The sequence below is a fragment of the Pogona vitticeps genome, chromosome 2 (assembly GCF_051106095.1).
Source record: "Pogona vitticeps strain Pit_001003342236 chromosome 2, PviZW2.1, whole genome shotgun sequence".
In the NCBI taxonomy this organism is placed as follows: domain Eukaryota; kingdom Metazoa; phylum Chordata; class Lepidosauria; order Squamata; family Agamidae; genus Pogona; species Pogona vitticeps.
This window is the reverse complement of record NC_135784.1, coordinates 138,311,043-138,338,470: the sequence shown is the minus strand read 5'-3', so window position 1 is coordinate 138,338,470 and position 27,428 is coordinate 138,311,043. Positions and strand designations below refer to the sequence as shown.

The following is a 27,428-nucleotide window of genomic DNA, read 5'->3' as shown; positions in this document are numbered from 1 at the left end:
TCAACACTCACCAAATAAGGCAGGTATGTGGTTACTATTTCCTAAGCAGGTACATGGGACAATGGAAATATTTCATAACAAGTGTTGTAGGATACTCAGTTTAGATACTGTGGGCAGCTGGTCTGTTACACAGGACTCTGTGGTGAAGAGACTGGCTGGACCAGTTAGACACTGCCAGTCAGGCGAAAGGCTTACATTTCACAAGGGCAATAAAATCCAATGTGATGCAGAGAGAATTATCAGTCTTGGAAATAAAGACATGGAAATAGAAGCATTGATCAGATAAATGTCTCTTCCTACAAATAGAAGTATTGAAAAATATTTTTCCCTAATACTGTAGCTACAAAACATAGAAGGCTAAATGTAACACAATACAGTATCAGTATTTAGACCAGCCACATGACTAAAATCGGTACAGCGATGAAGGTTTATAAGAGGAACAGAAGAAGATGCTTTTGTAAACCAAGCTTCCTGTTTATTAGGGGTTTGAAGCACCATTTTGGAACATTGGACTCTGCAACATTTATTATTTTAATTAATATTTATTCTCCCCTTGCCCTCTAGTGAGCTTAAGGTAGCACACGGTCCTTCCCTTTCTTCTCGCTCTTGACAACAAACCTGTTGTTTGCAATATGCATCGTTATCTTACACTGTACACAGTAGTGCTATGTCACACGTGTGCAATCTAAACAGGTAGAAAGGCGTAACCTCAGCCCTCGGCTTCCACGTGCGGGAGATAGGAAAGGTGAAAGGGGAGCCGCGATCGTCGTTCGTGGACCCAAGCAACAGAATGCGTTTTCTCATTTTCTCAGGAGTATAATTATTGGTCGTCATAAGGCTGTTTATCGTTTAACTCATCCCTTATTTTTATAAATGGTAAAGAAAGCCATGCCCTTCTGCCGCGCTGAACGCTCGCATGCGCGACCTTTGCTAGGAACTCAAAGTCTAGGTCGTTGTTGTCACACGTAATAGAGTCCCCCTTATGAGCAGGAAGCAGAACCTTATTAGACGGACCATAACTATGCAATTAGGAAAAATGGCCTTCCGACGTGTGAGATTCTTTGATTTATAGCAGTACATAGCAAAAGAACTGTACATGATTTTTACATTAAGCAGAACAAGACTTGACGCTTTTTTCCCCGGGACAGATTAGCCTTTACGCGTCTATTAACTGCGGATACAAAATGATCCATCATCTCGGACGCTAGGCTGTTATTTGCTGCTGCCAAAGTTTACTGTAAAGAATAATTCGTAACATGAGTTCTGCGTTAGAAGAAAAGGAACTTCAGGAGAGATTGAGAGAAGCGGCTGCTTTGGGGGACCTCGAAGAAGTCCAGCGATTGGTGGAGTTCGGGGTGAACGTGAATTCTCAAAATGAAATCAACGGCTGGTAAGCATTTAATTGCATAGTCTGCTGACGGCACAGGATCCGGCAAGGAAGCACACACCCCTTCATAGAATAAATTGAAGGCGTATGTTCATTAGGCATGGTGAAACTTGAACGATTTGCTTTCTTTCTAGTTATTCTTTTTAATTGCTGGGAGTTTAGCAAATAGTTTGTTGCTGTTTGTTTTTACCATGTTTAATGCAAATGATTTTAACTGAGAGAAGGCGACTTGGTGTTTTGTTTATTTAGAAGACTAGCAGCTCGTATTTGAGCATTTATTTTACGTTTGAGGGATAATATGAGCACATACCTTTTGTTTGTTTGTTTGCAGTTCTGTGAACACTTACCTGGCAGTAAGTCTCACTGAACACTGATTTGTTTTTGAATATATAAGATTGCACTCAAAAAGGATACAGTCTGTAGGATTTGGGGGTACGGGGAATGAGGTGAAACCCCATGGCTGCATGTTGGTATAATTTCTGAGCATATTCTGCATAACCGTAATACATGAGCTGGAATCAATTAGCAATGGTGGAGTGTAAATGATCTATGGATGGGCTCCTCTTTGATTGCCTCAGTGGTCTCCAAGCCCTCTTATCCCTCCCCATGATTGCACTGTTAATAATTTTATATAGCTGTGATAAATCAGATGAATCAAAATATTTAATTATATATGACGGCTTTTCAAAATGTATTTCAGTTTTATTAATATTGTCTACTACGTCGTATTTAGTGGAGATTCATAATTATAGAAGCATATCGCCATTATGAAAAACCAGAGATCTGTTCAAGAAAACTGGAGATATTAAAGAAACTTTCTGTGCAAATATAGACATGATAAAGGACAAAAATCGTAGGGCCCTAACAGAAGCAGAAGACATCAAGAAGAGGTGGCAAGAATACACAGAGAAATTATACCAGAAAGATCTGGATGTCCCGGACAACCCAAATACAGTGGTGCCCTGCATAACGAGCAATTCGTTTAACGATGAATCCACATAGCGACGCGTTTTTTGCGATCGCAAAAGCGATCGCATAACGATGTTTTAGATGGCCAAAAATCGCTTTGCAATGATCGGTAAGCGTTTTGCTTACTGATTTTCGCATAGCGATGTTTTTTCTAACAGCTGATCGGCAGTTCCAAAATGGCCGCCGGGTAAAGAAAATGGCCGCCCGCAGTGTTTTCGTGCCCTTTCCTTGCTTACCGGGCAGCGAAAATGGCGGCCGTATGGAGTATTTATGGATAATGGTGAGTTTTTTGCCCATAGGAACGCATTAAAAGTGTTTTAATGCGTTCCTATGGGCTTTTTTGCCCTGCATAGCGACAAATCCGGATAGCGACGATTTTTTCAGAATGGATTATCGTCGCTATGCAGGGCACCGCTGTACTGTAGTGTGGTTGCTGACCTTGAGCCAGATATCCTGGAGAGTGAAGTCAAGTAGGCCTTAGAAAGCATGGCTAACAGGCTAACAACAAGGCCCTGATGTTGGGAAAGTGTGAAGGCAAGAGGAGGAGGGGACGACAGAGGACGAGATGGTTGGACAGTGTCATCGAAGGAACCAACATGAATTTGACCCAACTCCGGGAGGCAATGGAAGACAGGAGTGCCTGGCATACTCTGGTCCATGCGGTCACGAAGAGTCGGACATGACTTAACGACTAAAGAACAATATCATTATTATAATATTGTCTATTGTAATGGTTTTAATGTTTTTAAAGTTTTAATATTGTTGTACGCTGCTCAGAGACCATTGGTAAAGACACGGTTAAAATATCTGGTAAATAAATAAATAAATTTGTGCGGACTAATATTTATTTATTTTATTTATTTTATTTATTTCCCGCCTATCTAGTCGATTAAGACCACTCTCTATAATAGACACATATAGAGAGAAAAGCTGTCCGTGTCATGACTGACCTGTACATATGAAGACTTTGCAAGTATATAGAAGTAAATAACCTTGTAAGTGAGGGAGCAAAAAGATGAATGATCCAGCGAAGAATGATTGTGACCAGTCACCTCTTGGATATGGTTAAGGGTCAGTTGAAAATGGAAGATGAAAGTTTGGCAGATGGTATTGTTATATCCCAGAGGAACACTGAATGAGAGCAGTCTTGTTCAGTTATAAGGATACAGTGTAACTTTTTATTGCAGGTTTACCTTGTTTAATGTATCTCTCATGGTCCTAAGCCAGTGGTGGCAAACCTTTTTGGGCTCGGGTGCCCAAACTGGGGTGGGGGGGACATCAGCGGGTGGTGTGATGCTGCGGCAGCAGAACCGACAGTGGCAGGGATGGAACCGGAAGTGGCTGCAGAACGGGGAATCCTGGCACAGAGGTGCCTCAAGACCCCACTCGGGATCCGCTGCCAGGACCAGCTGCTCCGGATCCACCTGCCGAAGCGCTAGCACCGCAGCTGCAGCCACCTTCTCAGGTTTGGCTGCACCAGGGGTGGGGGGAGTAGCGATCCGGCGACTTATGGCTTGTGTGCCGGCAGAAAGGGCAAGGTGTTGGAACGTGTGGCGTGCCAAAGGTTTGCCATCGCTGTGACCTAAGCAGTTAGTTTCCTGGTATAAAGGAACTGGGGAATCACTTTCTCTCAGGAGAGGCTGCCCAGTGTAGCTCTGCATAATTCACTTCTGTGACCTGGTGTCTTTCCAGCGGGAATGGTGAAGCATTAACTGTTTCGTTTCTCTAATTTCCCATCTTGGTAATGTATATATCTACCAGTTAGTTGCTTGTATTATTAAGTTTTAATAATTATATCATCCTATTGTTTTTTATCATTTTTTGTAAGCTGCCCCGAGTAGACTTTGTCTAGAGGGGCGGGGTATAAATCTAAATAAGGTAAAAAAAAGTAAAAGAAGCATTCAGAAGGACATAAAACTGGGCATTTTGCAAGCTGGTCATATTCTTGCATTTTGCTATGTGTACTTTTAATTCATACTAGACCTGGGTGCTTCGTATTCATATCCAGAAAATACAAAGCACAGCACCACAGGTGTGACAGCGGTCCATTCCCACCTCCCAGAACCAGCCCAGTTCAGTCACTGGGCTCCACGCAGTGCGTGCATCTGTCAGCATCGTCCTTGTGCCAATTGCAGGAGTAGTCCAGCCTGACTCTCCCAGAGCCAGCAGCTGAGTGGGGGGACTTGTCTTCCCACCTTCTCGCTGGAGTGGTTGGCTCTGAGGAGAGGTGGGGAAGCACTGGCTGGACTGCTTCCTTGATTGGCACAATGATGACAATGCTGATGGTCCTGAGCACCGTCTGGAACCTGATGAGTGGAGCGGGCAGGTTCTGCTGGTGGGAATGGACCACGATGGCACCTGTGATGCCTCGGTTTATATTTATATCCCCTGGACACGACTATGAAACGCCTGGGTCTAGTTCATACATAATGATGACCTATGCTTAAGCACTACAAGAATGGGCCTTAAGAAGTCTTAAGTAAAACATCAGCAACACCCTTTCTCTTCTTCAACCTACTTGGGAGGAGGACTTCTGCTTGATTTAATTTCACTTTGTTCAAAACAAACAAACAAGCTCAATTTTTTGAAATATGTGAATCTCTGATTCTGATTAAAACAGATCTTAATCAGTTTCTAAACAAACTAGCTTAAAACCATGAGTTCAGATTCTGGTGGTTTCACAAAATGTTACTATAAGCAAATATTTAAATCAGGATTCCTGGGTCAATAGTGATTTGACCATGGTTTTAAACTAGGATTCCTGTTTTGAATATTAAACCAAGATGCTTAGGAAATGAAATTGCAGTTTACAGAGATGGTTTTACCAGCTCTGTATGAGGAAAAGGAGAGGGAGAGAAATGGGTAAGCCGGTTGCTTTGGTTGTACTTAGAGGCATATCCGTGTAATGTTACCTATGGATTAGTGTTCACTGCATAGATTGTGTCTCTATCTACAATTTCCTTTTGTTTTTATTTGCTGTTGCATCACTTTAATCAAATCTTAATCTAGGCAACCGCAAAATGTGCATTAGCTACTGGAAGGTTTAAAATGCGGTTTCATGGCCTTGGTCGTTGTGTGGCATGGTGTCTTCATTTAGCTCTTGCGTTTGCCTTGTGCAGGACCTGCTTGCATTGGGCCTGCAAACGGAATCACGCTCAGGTGGTATCATACCTGCTCGAAGCTGGTGCTGATAAGGACATTCTCACAGTTAAAGAAGAAAGGCCAGACCAGCTGACATCAAAGAGGGAAATAAGGAAGATGCTGGGAGGTAAAATGAATAAGTAACATCATTTGTAATGTCAGAAATATTTGAATTTCAGTGGGAATCTCGGAATAATTCAGGGAAAGGGCAAAGCATTGTGATCTCACTGTCCTGCAACTTTCCCCCCCCAGCCTTTTTGACTCAAAATCTGTAGTTATCAGTGTTAATTACTTTGTAATAAGGTAGTTAGTATCCATCATATATGTTTTGCTAGGTCTTGACTTATTAAAAATATGGTCCCATGTTAACCTTGTGTGATGTTATGCAGTTACATATTAACATATTAACAAATTATAATTACCGTATTTGCTGGCGTACAAGACGATTTTTTGGCGCTGAAAAATATGCCTCCAAGTGGGAGGGTTGTCTTGTACGCCGGGTGCATGTTCAGCAAACCCTCCCTCTCTCCCAGCAAAGTCACTTACCTGGTAGTAAGACTGAATAGAGCCCCGCTCCTAGCCTGGGAACAGCCTGACTCTAGCGCCGAACAGCTGACAGTCGGGAACAGCAGAGAGGCGGCAGCCATTTTGAGATGCGACCACATGGCTGCTGCCTCTCAAAATGGCTGACGCCTCTCCAAAATGGCTGCCGGCTCTCTGCTGTTCCTTCTTCCAGCAAACCCTGGCTCTCTCCGAAAAGGAACCAAAAGGGGCAAAAGGAACTCTCCCCATGATGCAGCCAAAGCAGAATCACGCATGCGGAAGAGGGGGTAGTCTTATACAGCAAGTATATAACAAACTACATTCTGAGTGGGAATGTTGGGGGGGTCGTCTTATACACCCAGTCGCCTTATACACCGGCAAATACGGTAACATATTAATACATGTGTTAATATGTTATAATTAACATATTAACAAGTATTAACGTATAATATTTCAATAACACTTTCTAATAGCTCAATCTTATTATAGCTTTTGTAGTTACATGGTCAATTATCACTTCATTTTAATCTATTCATATTAATACTAACCTGTTAAGGCAGAGTCTTTGTTCCCAACCCTCAAGTTATTAAAAAAAAGAAGAAGCTTAGAATCACCTTTCTTTAATTAACATTTTCCTTTCTTCTTTCTTGTTCTGCAGTGAAAGATGATGATGAGCTTCTGGATGTGAAGAAAGATACTGCCCTGCCCATTGTCCCCAATTATTTGGCTCACCCACCTTTCCCATATGTTTATAACTCCATGAGTAGCAGCACTACCAGCACCTCAGCTTCGTCTTTGAATGGAAGACTTTCCCCTACTTTGGAGCAGCACAATGAAGACTGTCCAGTTTCTTTACCTCACATTCAGGCACTTGGCAATGCCATGGGACAACAAGACAGATCTTCCCCGGTAGGGTCCAGTGGGGACACAGCCAGGGGAATGGCTGTAGAGTGCGCTGAGCCCATCGTCCAAAATGGCCATGTTCGCCAGATGCCTGTTCCTCCAAGCACGACAATCTCCTCCCCAGCTGCATCTAAACAGCCTGAAACTCAGCAACCCAATGGCTCCTGTGCAGGACCTGTTCCAACCTTTCAACCCTTTTTCTTCACAGGAGCGTTCCCCTTTACAAATATGCAAGGTAACCTCAAACAGCTGAAGCTGTGTGCTTTCTACGTGAGGTAGGGTTGTGTTCCAGTGAAAATGAAGAAACCTAAATAAGGTGGATGGTGCTTGGGTTCTGTCAGAAACTGGTCTTTGGCATAACTAATTCATTATTACTAAATTAACATAATACAGTAGGAACCTTCCCCCCCCCCCCATCTGCAGGATCAGTATCTGCTGATTCATTTATCTGCTGCCTAAAAATGCTGAATAAAAAAAATATCAGGAATACGTACTGTATTTATACATTTTTCCAAGGTATATTTTCCAGAACTGGTCACTAGAGGGAGCCAGAGATGATGCAGTATGTATAGTGTTTCATTCTTTAGCATTTTTTGGAACCCATACCCAGCAAATCCTATTGTATCTTCCTTGTTGTAAGTGGGTCCCCCCCTTCCTTTGCAAGTATTCTTGAAAAAAGTTAGTAGTGGGTTTGTTTCAGGATATGTATTTATAATGCCTTTGATCCCGTTTCATGAGTAAAATTGATTTCATTTCCCTGCATCTTTCTATACTTTCCCCTACTTAAAAATCAGCCTCTGAGGATTGTGGAGCTCCTCTTGAATAGAATGGCAAACGGTTCCACATTGGATGAAAAGAAGAGGGATTGCTGTCAATCCTACCCCATAAAATGTCGTTTTCTTTCATTCTTTTTGGTGCCAACTCAAGGTTGGTTTTGACATTTAGAAAGACTGTATAAGGGTAAAGTTCAACAGAAACCAGTTAAAATCCGATGGATTAACAGTAAAGCAAGAAAACAACAAAAGCAGTGGAAACATTCTGAAAAGCCCTAGCGGAAAAAATCCTACCTGAAATAACACCGAGAAGGCCTTTTTAAAATCTAGGCACAAATATGAAGTCCTGCTTCCATGCTGTGGGCACTGATTTTTATTTATTATTACGTCTTCATATCAGACCGATGTGCCCCTAGTATGAACTCCTTATTGACCTTCCTTATTGACTCCTTAAAACACAAAGTAGCCATACATTTATTAAAAATAATTTTGCTCCCCCTCTAAATCAAAGATTCCCACAGCAGCAGTCATTCATTGGTGGTGGTGTTCCCTCAGGTGGTTAATGCCAGTGGGTATTCCTTGCTCTTGCCCCAAACAGACTTAGAACAGTCCTAAATTCTATCCGGGTCATTCAGCTATGGACTGAATTGACCCTAGAACAATAGAACATAACTGTTACTATTCTACCCTCCAGTACAACTTGAGTTGCTAAAACTTTTATTTATTTATTTCACGAGTCTTGGATTGCAGTAGCCTTGGTCTGGGAGTCTCCTTGCTATGCTCTTAGTGAGAGTAAACATGGAAAATGTTTGAAACTCAGTGAATGCCTGAATCTAACTGGGAGACCCAAGTACTGTACAGCAGACCCATTAAATTAATGGGATTTTCATAAGTGTTGACTCACTGTTCAGCAGGTGATTCAGTGGCTCTGCTCTAGTTAGGGCTAGCCATTGGATTTTGGTCTTAATGTCTTTATTACTAACTCTCCTAATAGGCTTTAATGTCTTTACTACTAACTATATTAATAGTCTGAATTCCTGCATTTGTGTCTGGTTTTTTGAAATTAGAACTGGTGCTCAAGGTCAGAGTTCAAAACCGTACACTGAAAGAGAATGATTTCATTGAAATTGAACTGGACCGACAAGAGCTGACGTACAGAGAACTGCTGAGAGTGAGCTGCTGTGAATTGGGGGTTAACCCAGAACATGTGGAAAAAATACGGAAGCTTCCAAATACAGTGTTAAGGAAGGTAAGGTCCTTCAAATGGAACCCATTTCTGTTGATAGTGGTTATCCCAGGCCTTCAGAATTTATGACCAGCCGCTGTGTGTTTATGGCTTGCCTGACGTTCCACAACTTGTTTTAGAAGTCCAAAGGAGAAAAACAAGGACCAGATGTTTGAGGCAAACGAAACCTAGCCCAGATTCTGCTGGCTTCTCTTCCTGCAGTGCTTATTTACTTCCGAGTAGCTGTTCCTAGAATTGCAACTGCTAGACATTGATGTAATTACTGGATACTGTATTTGCAAACCACAAATGATGACATTTGGCCACTGAAAGGGTAACTAATATTGCACATGATTAGTTACTGCTGCTTCAGGAGACAAACCAGTATGTGTGGTATCTCACTGTCTGTTTTTTGCACAAAAACGGAGCAGTGAAATTTGAAGAGAACTGATTTTTCACAGGTCATATATCTGTATTGTTTTGTATGGTCTACACTCTGTCTGCTGGAGCCTTATAAGGGATGGAGCACTTCCTTTGGGAAGGAGCTCAAGCATCAACAGAGAAAAGCCTGTTTTATGTACTAACGCACCTAGCTTCCTGGGGTGCTGGGCTTAGAAACCTGAAATGATCCTTCCAGCATTTGACCACAGATGTTTGAGCCGATTTTTATTGGGCCATGTACATAATCTCTGTGCCTTTGGCTTTCTAACTAGTTGTCAGTAACTACAGCAACAGGGAAGAGTCATCTTAACCTATCATTAATCACCAGCCAGTTATTGGCTGCCTTGGGTTCTTCCTCTTGGTGCCCCAAATCCCTGACCACCCACTTCTTTTTTAGGTTTGCATTTTGAGTCTCCCATCCCCACTCCTACCATAAGCTTTGGGGTAAAGGAGGTGATTGTTTTCTGGTGTTGTGCTTGCAGTTCACCTTAATTTCAGTTCATCATAAAATCTGACCATATTCATCATTCCTTTTTCCACCTTTTTTGTAATCTGGTGAATGCTAAATGTCCAAGGCAGATCCCTGTGAAATGTCATTTAGCTCCTCTAATTTGAATGGCAACATTTCACTAATTGCTGTTCTGGCTAAAACCCACTGCATGCTGGAACACCCTGAGGGTGATTTTGCAGACAAAAGTACACCTACCTTATGGCAGCATGCTTCTCTTGTGTACTGGGAAGACTATCACATGAACATCACAAAAAGCTATGCTAGGACTGAGGTATTTTATCTACTTGGGTCCCTTTTCTGGAGGAGTTTCCCTGCCGATGGAAGGGAAAAACTAGGCTGATTGTTATTTTTGTTCTTTAAAATGTTGAACACTAATAATCAGACTCCATTCCTTGGATAAATATTTATTTTTAAAATATTGAAAACCCTCAAGGTGTCTTGAGAAATATCAGAGCAGAAGCCCTATCTTCCTCAAGCTGTTGTTTGTTGGTGCTGTAGTTCTCAAACAATCATCATACCACTGTCGGTGGGACTATCCTGTCATAAGTATTTTGCACATACCCTCAGCTTCTGTTAATGTTGAAGACCTGTATGAATTTTTAATATTTAAAGTCCTTAAACATTCCTTTTTAAACAAACAGCGGTATCCAGACAAATGTGTCAGATGTCTCCATGCTGTGGATTATCTTTACCCATTGCTCATCCTGCTGGAATGAGCAGGTATTTGCTATACAAGTTGTACCAGGACAAGATGTTCCTAGAGTATTCCCTAGTTATGCTGACCTCCTCTGCAAATCCCTGAAGCATCTAGTTTGTTTCAGCTGGCAGAACTAATTCAATTCAGTGCTGGTCGATTAGGCTTCACCTTATCATTCTTGAAGTCCATACCAATTTCATATCTTGTTTCTTTTGATGACACCATAGCCTATCATGCAGACCTTGAAATCTCTGGCCCAAATCCCTCTGCGCACACAGGACAGCTGATGGGCACATTAACGGGTTTCTTGATCGGCGTTGTGTCTTCCCAACAGCTGGATGAAGGAGCATCTGGATCTACTGTGCCTTTTTGTCTGTGTGATTCTTTGTTTCCCCTTATCTAGATTGTGATTCAAAATCGATAATTGTTTATTTAGCATGCAACCTGTTAGACATTTAAGCTTGGACATAATTTTTATTTTCTGTGTGAAGCAAAGTTCATTCCAAATCCAACATTCATTCCAAATTGTACACATTGGAGATCAAGCTATGGCTAAGAGGTCGGTGGAGATTATTCCTTGCTATGTACCAAGAATTGCATAATTGAAGGAGGCCCTACATGTTCTCTTTTTTTTATTTTATTTTATTTTTAAAAACTAGGGATAAGGTAAGGAATACAAAAAGTAGAGGGGGATGTATGGAAAAAGAGAGAGAGGAGGAATGAGAACATAATGTACAGTCATCCAATCTGTTTGTTCACGTTGCGATATCAAGTCAACTTTTTACCTTTCTACCATTTGATTGCCCTCCAGGTTTCAACTTACAATTACATCTTAGTTTAATTCTATATTATTCAAGCTCTATCTGGTGACTCAAGCCATTTATATAATAAATCCCATTGTTTAGTTGCCTTTTGTATTGGACAGTCTTTCAACACTTCTGATGTATATCCATTTCTGCCGCTTCCCATAACTTCTCAATGAGTTCCTCTTGTTTCGGTATCTCCGATTTCTTCCAATTCTTAGCATACAGAATTCTGGCTGCAGTGACTATATATATAACTAGTAGTTCTTTGTCTTATCTATATTATCTGGTATAATGTTCAGTAAAAACAATTCTGGGGTTAGTGGAACATTACGAAGCAGTATTTTTTGTAGCAGAGTATGTACTGCTATCCAATACTGTTTTGCTACTCTACAAGTCCACCAAAGATGATAAAAGCTTCCCTCTTGTGCTTCACACTTCCACCAGACATTTGACACCTCTGTATAAATCTTTGACAATTTTTTCGGAGTCATATGCCACCTACAAAACATCTTATATATGTTCTCCTTAAAATTTACCGATTTTGTGAGCTTTTTTATTTTTCCATATTTGCAACCATTGATCAATATCAATATTATGTCTTATATTTTGTGCTCGCCTAATCATACATTCTTTTACCATCTCATATTGTATTTTAGTTTCAAGCAAATAATCATACATTTTCTTAATTACTTTATCATTTGAATACAGCAAAAGTTTATCAAATACCGTTTGTTCTGTGTAAAAGCCCTCTATTTTATATTTTCTATACCTAGATTCCATTTGTGCTCTGGACCACCAGTTTAGATACCGTATTTTTTGCTCCATAAGACACACTTCCCCCCCCCAAAAAAAAGTGGGGGGGGAAGTATGTGTGTCTTATGGAGCGAATACAGTAAAAAAAAAAGGGTTCAGCCACCACCACCCGGAAGCCTCCCACTGCCATGCTGGGAAGCCTCTGAACTGGCACCAAAGACTGCTTGCTGTTTGGACCTCACCATTCTTCACAGCTGGCTTTCCAGGATCTGCTTCTTGCAGCCCACCTGGAAAACCAGCAAGGCCAACAGGCCTATGGCAGCAGGCAATGAAAACAGCCAAGGACCAAAGGGGAAAGAGTAATTCTAGAAAGACCAAGGGAAACCACGCAGTCCCCCACTTAGGCAGTTGATTTTCCCACATTTGTGGAAATCACAGGGGTCAACACATCCAGAGTGCAATAGATGAGGCTTACCCTGGGAAAACCACTTTTACAATAATGGTATCTCCCCTGCCCAGTGTGAGTTGGAATGGCCCCTGAAAATTCTTCCCCTTTCAATGCCCTATCCCCCAAAAGCATGGTGACCCCCCGGCTGCACCTCCTGATCAGAACAGGGCTGCACAGCCCCAGTCCCAAAAGAGGCCAAGAGAACTCAGTGTTTTGGGGTGCCCCACAGGACCCCTATCGGGCTGGATGTTCCTCCCACAATCCTCCAGTGCACAGATATTAGCATACCTAATATGCGGGAAGGCAGGGAAAGCGGGAAATTCAAACTTTCAGTTAGTGAAGAGGCTGCTTGTCTGCTTCCTTGCTAGTCCAAGCAGTTAGATTGCTGGGAGAGAGACCTGGGACTGCCTGGTATTGTCGTTTTAAAATGTAAAATGTAGTTTAAAAGCTGCTTGTTTTGGGTTAAACTGTGCTTGGGTGAAAAGGTGCTTCGTTTGAGCTGAAACCTGCTTGTGTAGAAACGTACATAGGGGTACTTGCTTTAAAAGCTGCCTGCAAAGCCTTTCAGACCAGCGCCGATCAGCTGTTAGGTGGGGAGAGGGGAGGGGGAAGGAGCAGGAGTGGAGAAGAGCACAAGATGGCTGCTATCTGCCAGGTGCCTGCTGGCTTTTAGCTGTTTGGGGCTCTTTTTTGGCTGTTCTGGGGTCTACCAAGGCACTGTGCTATCTACAGTACCTGGTAAGTGACTTTCTTTTAAGTTTTTAAAAGTTTCTGACCTCCCCCCCCCACACACACATAAAAATGCATTAATTAATTTTCAATGCATTTCTATGGGAAATTTGGATTCAACTTGCAAACTTTTCAACTAGTTCTGGGCATCTAATAGAGATTGTATTTCCAAAGGGTGTTGCAGCAAGGAAACTAACTGTGCCCCGTGACTTCTAACTGGATTACAGTACCTGCTTCCTGATTTCATCTACTATAGTTTGTATTCAGTTTTTTGTCTCATCAAGAACATTCTTCCTGGCTTTGTGTGGCCTAACCTGTTGTGCCTTGCATGCTATAAACTTTCAATTATGTCAGAAAATGGAGATTTGGTCTTATGCTGAGCATGTGCTACTGCTGGTGAATGGGATCAGGTTAAGCTTTGTGTTTTTGTTCTTTTGCATAACCTAAAGTAAAAAAGGAAATAAATAGTTTAATTCCACTATTTATTCTTCACACAACTAAAAGGGACCTCTCAATGCAGTGCCAAATCAGACAAACCATTTCTGATTTAATATAGGCTTGAGCTGTAGATGGGCAGAGTTGCACAACAATCTCATCTGTCATTGAGACATTTCTATAAGCATGGGGAGGAGGTGGATGAAAGGAAATGTAAAATATAGGTAGAGTGGTATAGGTCTTATTACTGGCTGATAATGGTCTATATTAATGCCACTGCTGACTGCTGTTCACTTTACATGGTTCAAATGTTATTTTGTTATTTTGTTATAGTTTATTAAATATTTTATTACACTATTTGGTTCAGAATATATTTTCCCTGTGTTCCTCCTCTAAAAATTAAGTGCGTCTTAAGGTCCGGTGCGTCTTATGGAGCAAAAAATACGGTATATGTTTTGTGTTTCTAACTCTTCTTTGGACCTTAACTATATATATATATATATATATATATATATATATATATATATATATATATATATATATATATATATATAGAGAGAGAGAGAGAGAGAGAGAGAGAGAGAGAGAGAGAGAGAGAGAGAGAGAGAGAGTAAATCTGCTGTATGATCTTTTTCCATGTCCCTAGTTGGGCTCTTCTTATCATATGCAAGTTGAAACTTTTCTGCTCTTTATCTTTTTTGTACCATAGAAAGCATGCCAACCTAACTGTAAATCATCTCCTTCCAAGCCTTGCTTGTTCTCTTTAATGCAAATTCAGGTTGGACTAATGAGTTAAGGATGGAACGTGGGACTTCATTTGAGTGAAGACTGCCCTTGAATGTCCCATTGGACTTTTTTTCCCTACCGCAAATAAAGGGTACAGTTTGGTGTCAGTCACCTTTGAGCAAGCTGCTCTGTGTACAGCGAGCCACACAGCCAAGAAAACATGAACAAGATTAGTCCGTTAGAAAACTGATTTTTACAGGTTTGCAAAATAGTATGAGATATACTCACAAGAATATTGCATGAACATCAGGAAAAGCTATGCTAGGACTGAGGTATTTTATCTGCTGTACTTGGTTCCCTTTAATGAAGATCGTTTCACCACCAATGGAAGGAAAGACCAAGGCTGATTTTCATTTTTGTTCTTTAAAATATTTTCCTTTGGGATATTTTGTCTCTTTGATGAGAGGTTTGGTTGGTGGCAGGTGAGTATTTTTATGTTTACATTGTATGTATGCAAGCCACCCAAAGTAGTGGCAGTGCCACTAGATGGGTTGGATAAAAGGTTGGTCAATCAATCAATCAATCAATCAATCAATCAATCAATCAATCAATCAATCAATCAATCAATCAATCAATCAATCAATCAGCAAGCCATTTTCCCATGTTTCAAGAAGAATAATCTACAGCTAGTTAAGAAGCTCTACATCTAATCACTTTATTACAGTGATTATTAGCATTTTCCACATAAAGAACCTCAAAGCAGAGGCTGGCAGAACACATTGAAAACTGGGTTGTTAATCCGGCAATAAAGCGTTGGGCTGGATCCAGACTAATTTAGTTGCCACTGAAATCTAAGAGGGACTTAACTTAGTCATGGCTATCTTTTCATGTTGGCTCTAAAAGAACTTATCTGCAATTAATATATTCTGGATCAAGCTCATTATTTAGCTGTTTCGTTGCCTGAAGCAGGGAGCTGGAGGGCAGTACCTTCTAGCCTCATCTTTGCATAGAAGACCAAGGATTTGTGGAGGGTTGCAAGTGGAGATCCATCAGCTGGGAAAAGAATAGCTGCACCCATGGTTACTTTCCTTTTCCCTCTCCATTCCCTTCTGCTTTTGTCTTGTCTTTTGATTCTAAGCTTGTGGGCAAGGAGTGTCTTTTTTTCTGTAACTGTAGAACACTTTGAAAAATGTAGGTGTTTAAAATCTTAAACAAATTTTTTTCACGGGAGTTTGGAAGGTCATGTTCAGGCACCAGTTTCTAAGTTCCATGGTATTTAGTGACCAATTTCAGTGAAAACAATTGAGGAAGAGGTGAAACCAGATGGTGATCTGGTTCTCAGCCCAGCTGGCTAAAGAGGTCCTGCTCTCTCAATTCATATTTTGCTGTTCTCAGGTGAAATAGTGGCCAGAATTTTACTAATGTGCATATCAGGTCTGGATCATTAGCAGCAATTAATTGCAGCTAATTGCTGAGATGCCGGGATATGTCTTGATTGCATTCCTGGTCACGTACTTCATTGTGCAGTCAAGATGTGCCCTAGCAGCTTTTTGATGAGCAAGAATGGTCACTTTTGAGGTGGGTGGGGTCAGATTGCACACCTTGTGAATGTTTAAACGTTATTTCTAATTTGCTGTGTTGGTTTCTTTTAAGGACAAAGATGTTTCAAGGCTTCAAGATTTCCAAGAACTGGAGTTGGTTCTGACAATGAGCGACAACGACTTTCTGTTTAGAAATGCTGCACCAATGTTGACAGAAAGACCTTGTTACAATAAGAAAGCATCAAAATTGACATACTAATTGCTGAAATAAAATACCTGTCACTAGCATTTTAACCTAGGGGTTTTGTAAGGGCTATAACATCAAATTATACTTTACCTGTGGAGGTTACCTTTTGACCCATTAAGTCTCCTTATTTGAAAGCAAGTACAACTGAAGACTGTTGCACTTCTTTCAGGTGATCTGTGCTTAGGATGAGGATCTCGGTATTTGTAGTGTCCACCTGCCATTAGCTTTGAATAACCTGACAGCACAAATAATGTGCTGAATACTAAGCAGGGACAGACTATGCACTCTCTGCATGCAGCTGTGTTTCTTGAGAGGGAATTATTTCTCCCTAGAATACTGCGGAGTTTGAAGCTCTCAGGGAAAGGCTTTAAATGAAATTGTTCTCATAATTGCTATGGACATAAAGGAGCAGGAGCACTCATGTTGAAGGACAGAACCTGGGAGGCAGATAATGCTTGTAATGAGACTCTTTAGCATGCAGAGATTCCTGGTATTACTAATGAGAGTTAAATGTGCAACGTGTGAAGAATACACTATTTTTAAAGAGAGAAGAAAGAACAGGGAAGGAAGAAAGAGTAGCCAGGGTTCTCAAGCAATAGTGAGGTTGGCATAGGAGTATCAAGGTAGTTCTGAGTTATGCTGATAGGCCATCCTTCTGGACCATCAACACCGCAAACAGTAGATGGGATAGGTTTTGCCACTTGTACAGGTCAAAGGAAGCGGCTAGTGTTAGAGTCAAGATGTAGGTGTGACAAACCCAGACCTACTGGGATCTATCACACAGTTACTAAGCTGCCACCAACCATTCCCTATAATAAGTCACACAGACCAGGGATGGATTTTTAAACAATAAAAGAATAAGGTTTATTTTAAATACAAACAGGGTAAATAAAACAATCAGGTGAATAAAATAAAGTAACGTGGCTTATTCTCACACACACAAGCATACAGTTTGGTTCACCTAGAACCTTTAACTTAAAGCACAGACCCTGAACCCTTCAGTTCTGGCTAACCAACAGACCCCTGAACCTTTCAGGCTGGTACTCTGACACACAGTAGTACCCTGTCAGACACCCAGACTCCCACAACAGCTTCTTCTTCCCCAGCTGCTGCTTCGTCCCAACCCAGTGTCTCACAGTCTGTCTCAGCATCTCCTCTTCACCACACAGGCATCACATATTTATACAGTACAGCCCCTCCTCCTGATGTCCCGCCTTCCACTCCCCATAGGATGGAACTTTCCCTCCAAACCCATGACAGACAGGTAACATCAGTGCTGTTATGTAACACCTCCCCTCTTTAAAAGTTGTTTTGTAGGGGGAAAGCTAAAAGTGCTTTTCACCAAAAAACAACCTGCATAAAATACACAACAACATTTATACATACCATATAATACTTACATATACTTACACTCCAAGTTAACCATAGCAAATATGCATTTAAACATTTTACCATATACAGTACATCAATTTACCTTTATTAATACCAACCAAATTCAAAACCAGGTACATTTTAACTTTTTGTTTTCATTATATACATATAGTCCATGTTCTTTCGCCGTCTTCAGTCTTCAGGTCTTCTTGATAAGGCGTCAGCAACACAGTTCACTGACCCTCTGACCACCTTCACTTCAAAGTCATAGTCCTGTAAGTTCAAAGCCCACCTCATAAGTTTGCTATTGTGGGTTTTCATTGTCTTTAACCATTGTAATGGTGAATGGTCAGTACACAGAACAAAATGTCTTCCCCAGATGTAAGGCTTGGCCTTCTGGATCGCGTAGACTATGGCCAAACACTCCTTCTCCACGGTTGCCAAATGTCTCTCACCTTTTTGAAGCTTCCTACTCAGGTAGGACACTGGATGCTGGTCACCATTCTCATCCTCCTGGCACAGAACTGCTCCTACCCCGCTGTTAGACGCATCGGTGTAGATGATGAACTCCCGGTCGAAGTCTGGAGCACGCAGGACAGGATAGTTGATTAACGCCTCCTTCAACCTCTGGAACGCCGCCTCACAGTCGCTGGTCCACGGGATGCGGTCATCAGCCGTCTTCCTCGTCAGATCGGTCAGCGGAGCCGCAATCTCGCTAAACCTCGGGATGAACTTTCTGTAGTAGCCCACCAACCCAAGAAATGATTTGACTTTTTTCTTGGTGTTGGGTCTAGGCCAATCACGAACAGCTTCTATTTTGGCCTCCAGGGGTTTTATCATTCCTCCCCCTACCATGTGACCCAAGTATTTTATTTCTGGGCTACCCAGCTGACACTTGCTGGCCTTTACTGTTAGCCCTGCTGCACTTAACCTCTGCAGCACTAACTCCAGGTGTATCAGGTGATCTTCCCAGGTATTACTGAAGATCCCTATGTCGTCAATGTAGGCCACTGTAAAGTCATTGAGCCCTGCCAAGGTCTGGTCCATCAGCCTTTGGAATGTGGCTGGTGCATTCCTGAGACCAAAGCTCAGGACTCGAAACTCATAGAGACCAAAAGGGCTGCAAAAGGCAGTCTTTTCTTGATCCCTGGGATCAATTCTTAATTGCCAATATCCCTTTACCAGGTCCAATGATGAGATGAACCGACAACCCCCTATGGTTTCAATCAGGTTGTCTAGCCTGGGCATTGGGTAGGCATCAGGAGTGGTTACACGGTTTAATTTCCTGTAATCGACACAAAACCTAATGCTCCCATCAGGCTTGTCCACCAGGACTATCGGAGAGGACCAAGGACTAGAAGAGGGGACGATTATGTTCTCCCTCAGCATCTCGTCCAGCTCCTTCCGCACCTTGTCCCTATAGGGTCCCGTTACTCGGTATGGGGATACTGCCTGCGGGGGTGCATCCCCTGTGTGGATCCGATGCATCACTCCCTTCACTATCCCCGGCTTGTTGGAAAACACCTGTTGATATTTACTAAGCAGCATTTTTAGTTCTTGCTGCTGGTCTTGGGTGAGTGCAGGACTGATCTTTACCTCCTCTGGGTTGTATTTTACTTCCCCTCTACCCTCCCAGAAGGGTAATTCAGCTTCCTCACTCTCAGCTGCTTTTATCGCGAATAAAACCCTCTGTTCCCCTCTGTAGTAGGGTTTTAGGGCATTCACATGAACCACCCTCCTTGCTTGGTTCTCCTCCTGCTCTATTAGGTAGTTCAGGTCTGACATCTTGGAAATGACCCTATATGGTCCTGCCCATTTGAGCTGCAGTTTGTTCTCTCTGCAGGGCCTAAGCCAAAGCACTTCCTCCCCTGGGTCAAAGTGCCTCTCTCTAGCTTTGTGGTCATACCATGTTTTCTGTCTGACCTTCTGAGCTTGCAGGTTTTCTGCTGCCAGCTCTAGATTTCTCTTTAGGTCATTCATCAGGGTGTCTATGTATGTCACAACGTCTTGTGGGTCATCCTGGGTGATCTGCTCCCAATTTTGTTTGATCAAATCAAGGGGCCCTTTCACCCCTAAGTGTGCAGCAAACATGTCAGAGTGACCCCTTTGTAAAATCATGGGGCGATATTTTTCAGGTACCACCAGCTGACTTCTGATCCCATCTCCCCCTTTTGAGATATTCCTCAGGGTCTCTCTATACAGAATCCCCTTTTTCTCCAGAAATCTCACTGGGGTTTCAGGTGCTAGCTGGGCGTCAGTCACCTGTTCAAAACACTTTTGGAGAGTGGCGTCTGCCTTCTGCTCCTGTCCAAATCTGCTGTCTGTGGTTAAGGTTTCCACCACAGCTTCTGAACTCCCCTCTGCTTCCGTCTCTGGCTCATCATTACCCCCCTGAACTGTCCCTGTGGTGGCTTGTGAGCGTGTAATCACTAGCACCCGTTTCACATGTTCAGCCAGGTCATTTCCCACGAGCACGGCTGCTGGCAGAGTCGATGAAATTGCTAGGCGCCAAGCTCCCCTCCAGCCTTGAAAGTTGACAGGTACCTCAGCTACTGGCAGAGAGATTACCTGCCCCTCAATCCCTGCCACCTTCATGCTCTCATTTGGGATTATAAACTCCCTAGGGATGATATCTGGATGGCACAGGGTTACCTGGGAACAAGTGTCCCGCAGCCCCCTATACTGACGGTCAAGTATTCCTACGTCCACCCCTGCTGTCTCAAACAACTGAGAATCTGTTTTTATCAGCAAGCAGCGCTTTACCTCCACCAGAGGACCATTTTCCTCAGCCTGATCAGCAGAGGTAGCTGTTCCAGACTGAGTAGCTATGGCAACAGGCTCCCTCTGTGACACTGAGCCTTGCTCTTTCTGGACACAGAACACAGCTTTTGGCTTGGTCCCACTAGAATTCTGAGGCACCATTCCTTTTAGCTGCTTCAATTTCTCACACTCTGAGATCAGATGACCCTTTCCCTGACAGAAATAGCATTTTCTGGTGTATTTTGATTCTCTCTCCTCTTGTTTGGGTTTTCCCTCCAAATTCTGAGGGCTTGGTTTCATGCCTGAGGGCTTCCCTTCACCATGGGCCCCTCCCCCTTGCTGGCTTTTCCCTGGTCCCTGAGAGTACTTGCTGTAGGTTTCTTTGGGTTTACCTACAGATTTCCCCTCACCCAAGGGCTTTCTTATTTGGGAGATAAAATCCGCGATCTCTGCGGCTGCTGCCACAGATTTCGGTTTCCTTTCCCTCACCTGGAATTTCAATTCCCCATGCAGGACTGAATAGAACTGTTCCAGGGCTATCAAGTCTTTAAGCTGTTCATAGGTCTCTGTTCCCTCCTGCGACAGCCATTTCTCAAGCAGCCTCACCAATTGGGCCCCCACTTGGGTAAAAGTCTGTTCTGGCTTCTTGGTGAGGGACCTGAACCTTTGTCTCAGCTGCTCTGCATTTATCCCATGTCTTGCGAACACCAGTTTTTTAAACTCTGCAAAATCTTTCATCCGTTCCTCAGGCATCTCGGCATAAACCTCAGCCAGGCTACCACTGATTAAAGAACGCATGATGGTCATCTTCTCAGTTTCCCTCACTGAGAAGTCCACAAACGCTCTTTCCACTAAGGAAAAGAACACCTCAGGACAATCTCCCTTGTGGTACACAGGGAATTTCTTCAGGTCAGCCTTAGACAGTTGGCCTCCCTCAGAATCCCTATTATTATTATTGTTCTGGTTCATCAGTTCCAGTTTTCTTAATTCAAACGCCATCTTCTCTCTCTCCATTCTTTCTTCTCTCTCCATCCTCTCTCTCTCTCGCTCTAATTCAAATGCCATTTTCTCTCTCTCTAATCTTTCCTCCATTTCCCTCACCCTCAGTTCATGCTGTTGGGCTAGGATCAATTTTCTAAGTTCTGGGTTCTGCTCTCCTGTGCTGTCACCTTGCACTGAGCCAAATTCATCCTCAGAACCTTGGTCAATCTGGGGGTCTTTCACATCACTCATGTCTGCTACTTGGCTTCGAGTCAAGGGCATACCCCCCCCTCAGAACAGGCTGCTTTAAAAAGTCAAGCCTCAGAATAAAACGACCACTTTTTTCCTTTTACCTCAGAACCAGCTCTCCCTAGAGATTGCTGCTGTTCTTCAGCACTAAAGTTGCAACAGTATCGAGTCAGAGCCTACCCCCCTCTGCTGGGCCTCTCAGCTGGCAAGCTAGCTCACTGTTGCTACGCAGATTTGCCTCAGCTTTTCCCGCCAAAACTAGGCTGCCTCAGAGCACCTTAATCTAAGTCTCCCCAGTTGGCACGTTCTTCTACTAGCGCACCTCCCCGTGAGGTACACCTAGAAGATTACCTACGCGCCTCAGACTGTCCCTGACTAGACCCCCCTTGCTCTGGGCACACCTGCCAAGGCTTTGCTGGACCGCTGGACAACTGGACCAGTCGTATCCCACACGCTGGACACCAATCAATGTGACAAACCCAGACCTACTGGGATCTATCACACAGTTACTAAGCTGCCACCAACCATTCCCTATAATAAGTCACACAGACCAGGGATGGATTTTTAAACAATAAAAGAATAAGGTTTATTTTAAATACAAACAGGGTAAATAAAACAATCAGGTGAATAAAATAAAGTAACGTGGCTTATTCTCACACACACAAGCATACAGTTTGGTTCACCTAGAACCTTTAACTTAAAGCACAGACCCTGAACCCTTCAGTTCTGGCTAACCAACAGACCCCTGAACCTTTCAGGCTGGTACTCTGACACACAGTAGTACCCTGTCAGACACCCAGACTCCCACAACAGCTTCTTCTTCCCCAGCTGCTGCTTCGTCCCAACCCAGTGTCTCACAGTCTGTCTCAGCATCTCCTCTTCACCACACAGGCATCACATATTTATACAGTACAGCCCCTCCTCCTGATGTCCCGCCTTCCACTCCCCATAGGATGGAACTTTCCCTCCAAACCCATGACAGACAGGTAACATCAGTGCTGTTATGTAACAGTAGGTCAAGGGGAAGCTTGCCCTGCTGACCTCATTGTTACTTAAAGAAGCATGAGCAAGCTACTAAAGAGATGGAAGACTGGAGCCCTCAGAGGTACATTGTGGCCAGGGCTTGGGGAAAGTCAGCTTTTGAGGAGAATGGCTCCCAGAATCCCCCATCTAGCCTGGCCGTTGGCCGTGCTGCTGGGAGGATTCTAGGAGCTGTAGAAGGAACTTTTCCAACATCTGTCTGGGGTATCATATACTAGACAAAACATCTCCCACTGCCTAGTCCTTTTAAGAGCAAAGCTTGGGTATCTGATAGAAGCACACACTTTAATTCAGCTGGTTTAAGACTCTTACAAGGTCACAAAACCAGCTGCAGTTTCTTCAAAATGGTGCTCAGTTCAAACATTTGAACATATTTACTGTATTATCCCAAACTGTAAATATGGTGTTGGACAAAACTATTAGTGTGAGCTGTCATGCTGACATGAGAGTGCTTGTCAGCAAACAATGTGGAATAGTTGATAATATCTGATGGTGACTGAACATTTTAATTTTTATTATTATTATTTGTATTCTGTTTCAGCTTCCTGAGGAGTAAGTAGGTTGGTAACTTGACTCCACAACCTGAAACCGCAAGTGAACTGAGCACAGTTTCTCTTAGCCTCTAGCCTTTATCCTGTGTATACTCTGGTCTTAAACTGTTAACCTGTTTAAGGGAAATAATCTTCTAGCATTTTAAATAGCAGAATTATTTTTCATACCAAGATAAAAATCTTGGGAGTTTCTATGCATTTTTGATAGATGTGCTTGCATTTCACATAGGCATGCCCTGCTTCTCCCCTCCTTGCTAGTTAAAATCCTATGCTGTCAAATCCTAGAATAAACAATCTGGAAAGGCATGGAACATAACCTGTTTGAATAAATAAATAATATATATAGTTTTAGGATTCCATAGTACTAATGAAGATACAGTATGTCATTTACTTTGGCTGTAGTTCAATTAATATAGACTACAAGGTGGAAGGACTATAGCGAGGCACTTGGAAATTAGTAGAGAAAAGCATTTAGCTGCTGATTGCTATGTCTCTGTGTCAGTGTTCCCCTTGCCTCTGGCTGGGGTAAAGGGATCATGGGCACTAATAACAACCCTTATCAGTGTTATAGAATTAAGACAGGTCTGAAGTTTGAGAGGGGACACTGCCCATTTTGGGGATGGGGGGAAACTATGTGCCAGAACCGACCATCCTTGTGAACTTGTCCAGGACAGAACACTAATCTTTGGGGCTGCTTCTGCTGATGGATCTGAATGGCACACGAGGTGATGATTGTCTCCTTCCTTGTTGGAAATTCCCTCTGGGTAGTTAGCGAGTCCATCCCAAGTAAGTGAGGGTAGCCAGCCCACAGTTGCTTTTCTGTCTTAGCCACCTGTTAACCTTAATGTGACAGAAGAAAAGATGGAGAAGATTCTTCCCTCTTACCCTTTTAACCTGTGTGCACATTTTTCTCAGCTGTAGCTCCCCTCTGTTTCAACAGTCAAAGCAGGGAGAAGAAATGTTATAATCTTGTAATGATCTTAGAACTGCAGGATTCCTATGGGTCGAGTCCAGCCCTTACCAGGGAGGCACAGCAGGGGAATCGAACTCCCAATCTCTGGCTCCACAGCCAGATACCTAAACCACTGAGTTATTTAGCAGCTCATTGGGTTCAGCCATGTTGTACCTCAAGATTTCCTGTACTGTTTTGGGGAATATGGCCAATATATCACTTATTCTGTGATATTGCTAGCAGCTACTGTGTTTCAGAGTGGCTCACAGACAGAACATTTTATTGACCAAGGCTATGTAGAATATATTCCTCCAGACTTGTGGAGGAAAACTTTGTTAAAACTATTTCAGATCCTGTAAGTAAGAGGGTAGAAAGAGTGCTGTTCTGTATATTTACACATATATTGCAGAATCCTACATTTGATTTTGATTTCCCGAGCAGCCTAACTATTTCTTAAGGCACACTGGGTATGATGCTACTAGGTGCTTAATATTGTCTGGTAGGGTAAAGCAATGGCTGGAAAATCCAGCTTTAATAGTCTGTTAGGCCTCTTGTATGCTGTGGAGTTTTCAGATGTGATCATTCTCAAATGTAATTGTCTCCTCAACCATTATATTGAGGAGGGCAGCTGACAGCACTGCAGATGTTATTAAACTGCAGCTACAATTGTCGGTCACCATTGGTCATGTTGGGTGGGGCTGATGGGAATGGCAGTCCACCATCATCTGGAAAGCTGTATGTCCCCCTTGCTTGAGCTGTATTTTCATGTCCCATACGATCTTTGGTGAAGCAAATTTAATGTCAAATGTCATTTTGCTTCAGTGACCTATGTTGGCCACATGTCCCAGTCAGGCTAGATCTTAAAAGATGCACTGAAGAATCACTGTGATTAATATAATTAATTAACCACAGAATGTTAAGATGTGGTTTTAAAACCTGAGCTGTCCCTTATGAAAGGGAATTCAGAGCTGATTGCAATATTATCCAATCAGTCTGCTTACACAACTGCTGATTGAAGCAATATATTTGAAATTGGGTTTTCAAAAAAAAAAAACAAAAAACCAGTTTGTCTGAATTAAGTCAAGAAAAATCACTAGCATTGAAATGACTGCTTTAATACTGTTAAATAATTAATTGTATTGTTTTCAGTTATTTGATTAAAATATTTAACTATTCTAACAGTTAAAGTATTCAGATCATAACTAATTTTGAGATAATTGCCCCTTATGTTCATTTTGGTATGTTTCATAAGAGGTGCCTAGATTGATACGGTCAGCATCCTCTGACATGAGCCAGAAATCTGGACTTTATGTTTTCAGAGATTTCAGGGCTAAGCAGTAACAGAGCAAATCTTATCCACGGTGATGGATTCACTGTTCCACAAAAGAGACAAAATGATGTGTGACAATCCAGTGTAGTTAGCAAAGTTGTATGTATGAAGCATGTAACGAGGCCTTGTTTGCATAGACAATATTGTTTTGAGGTAATACAGGGAGCTTTTAATTGTCTTGTGGGGCGGGGTTGGTAAGCAAGGTCTTGTTGTCTTTAAACCTGTACCACTAGAAGTTCACTGGGATGAGAAAGCCATCCCTCTGATCCAAGACCTTATACACTGGCATAGCCAATGCCACCTGGGATTTGAATGTTGTACCCTTACAAGCCCCTGACATTATCCCAGGATTTAAAAATGCCAGTTATCAATGGAACAGTCTGGGATAGTGCATCAGCTTTGTGGTATAGCCTTGGTAACGGAGGCTTAGCTTCTAGGGTTATCACTATCATTCCCTACTGGGATTTATTTCATCGTCCTATACTAATCATTGGGAACTTCTGGACCAAATGGAGCCTGTGGTGTCCCCTTCTCCCCCCTCCCACCCAATTGTTCAGATAGCAGCCAAGGAACAGGCTCTTGGGAATGGGGTGCTAAAGCCTCCCATCACCCACAGCAATCATGGTGAAGATTTTTCTCTCTAATGGCAGCAGGGGAACAGTGATCCTGGCTCAAGACTGCTGCTCTAAAGGTCAGGCAAAAGCTCTCCACTCCCTCCGAGCAATCTGGATCAGGTTAATTGGGGTGCAAGTAAGGATCAAAGCTAAAAGCTGATCAGGATTGCTGCAACAAGGATGAAGTACAAGAATGGCTGGCTATAGCCAACTAATTCAGCAAGTATTGAAATAAATAGAAGCTGAGTCCCTGTTCCCTGACAAGTGCCAGACAAGGACTTGCATAGCATACTTCTATCTGGAAATTTTTATGTGGGGGTTGATAAGGCTCAAGATTTGATCCTGGGAGGTGCATCTTAACTCTGATTTTGCAAAACACTGATGTGTGTGCCTAAGCTTCACATACACAGCCATCTGCTTTAGAATTGTCTGAAAGGAAATGTGCCATTGTGCTGTCAGACTTAGCTTAAAAATTCCAGCACCTTTCAGGAACAAACACTTAAAAGACGAAGGCCACAATCCATCACAAAGTCACTGGACTGAATGGTGTCCCACGCTGGTCCAAACTGGCACTGACATGTTTTAGGTTTCTGATTCAGAAGCAGATGTCCCTTAGAATCCAGTGGTCAAAAAACTCTTGTCTAGTTACGTCAGTGTAATGGAAGTGGTATAACATTTGGAGGCAAACTACTTCAGGCTGAGAAGCCACCATATACATTTGTTGCATATTGAGTGATGCTGCCCTGTGTGGAACAGATAAAGTCTACAGTGATTTCTTAACTTGAGGTTGTTTGCATTATGCCAGTGTGACTATGCAACAGGATTTTGGCCAATATGTGGGGAAGCTCTTAATTAGCCATAGTATTATTTAATAAATTACTGGTCTGAAGATTATTCTGCCCAGTGGCTGGCATCTTTCTATGCACTCAGATAATATTTTTATATTGTATAACTTGTGTAATTTATAACAGAAGATTTTATTAGCTTTGCTAACCAAATTATTAACCTCATAATAACTGTGTAGTTCTTTCTAACATCAGTGGATATTAAGGAATCAGAATTTCTGTGTTGCTGTAGAAACAATATAGTTAAAATTAAGAATTACTCAATTCTTGTTGCCTATGTGTTCTATCATTTTTACAGTAATAAAACTTTGTTGCCTTTAAAATGAGGTGTGTTGATTTTTCTCTTCCTCCCAATAGAATCATCCAAGGGAATGTTCACTGTACGTTGTCTTCATGATCAGCATGATCAGACATGAGGTTCTTTGGAGGAAAAACATATTCCAAGTGCTGTCAAATCCA

At 42.4% G+C, this 27,428-nt stretch overlaps 1 protein-coding gene and 1 pseudogene across 2 annotated transcripts; one reads left to right on the top strand and one right to left on the bottom strand.

Annotated features, from left to right (window-relative positions):
• Positions 1-51: 51 nt before the first annotated feature.
• LOC110091110 (ankyrin repeat domain-containing protein 40) lies at positions 52-27,292 on the top strand. Of its 2 annotated transcripts, XM_078384232.1 has the most exons (6): positions 52-1,390; positions 5,476-5,624; positions 6,699-7,178; positions 8,784-8,965; positions 16,141-17,021; positions 22,652-27,292. In XM_078384232.1, the coding sequence occupies exons 1-5, from the start codon at positions 1,257-1,259 to the stop codon at positions 16,285-16,287; spliced, it is 1,092 nt and encodes a 363-aa protein (XP_078240358.1). In that variant the 5' UTR covers positions 52-1,256; the 3' UTR covers positions 16,288-17,021; positions 22,652-27,292. The 2 variants fall into 2 exon arrangements, with proteins under 2 accessions (XP_078240358.1, XP_072846730.2); XM_072990629.2 differs by lacking the exons at positions 16,141-17,021; positions 22,652-27,292 and adding an exon at positions 10,818-11,552.
• On the bottom strand, positions 12,525-12,675 carry LOC140705219 (U1 spliceosomal RNA; annotated as a pseudogene).
• Positions 27,293-27,428: the final 136 nt, after the last annotated feature.

What these genes read in the sequence shown, in the direction of transcription:
- LOC110091110 (XM_078384232.1), top strand. Translation starts at nt 1,257, where the DNA reads ATGAGTTCTGCGTTAGAAGAAAAGGAACTTCAGGAGAGATTGAGAGAA. An exon ending in CCCCTTTACAAATATGCAAG is followed by an intron (nt 7,179 to 8,783) that starts GTAACCTCAAAC and finishes TTTTGAAATTAG; the next exon opens with AACTGGTGCTCAAGGTCAGA. An exon ending in CAAATACAGTGTTAAGGAAG is followed by an intron (nt 8,966 to 16,140) that starts GTAAGGTCCTTC and finishes GTTTCTTTTAAG; the next exon opens with GACAAAGATGTTTCAAGGCT.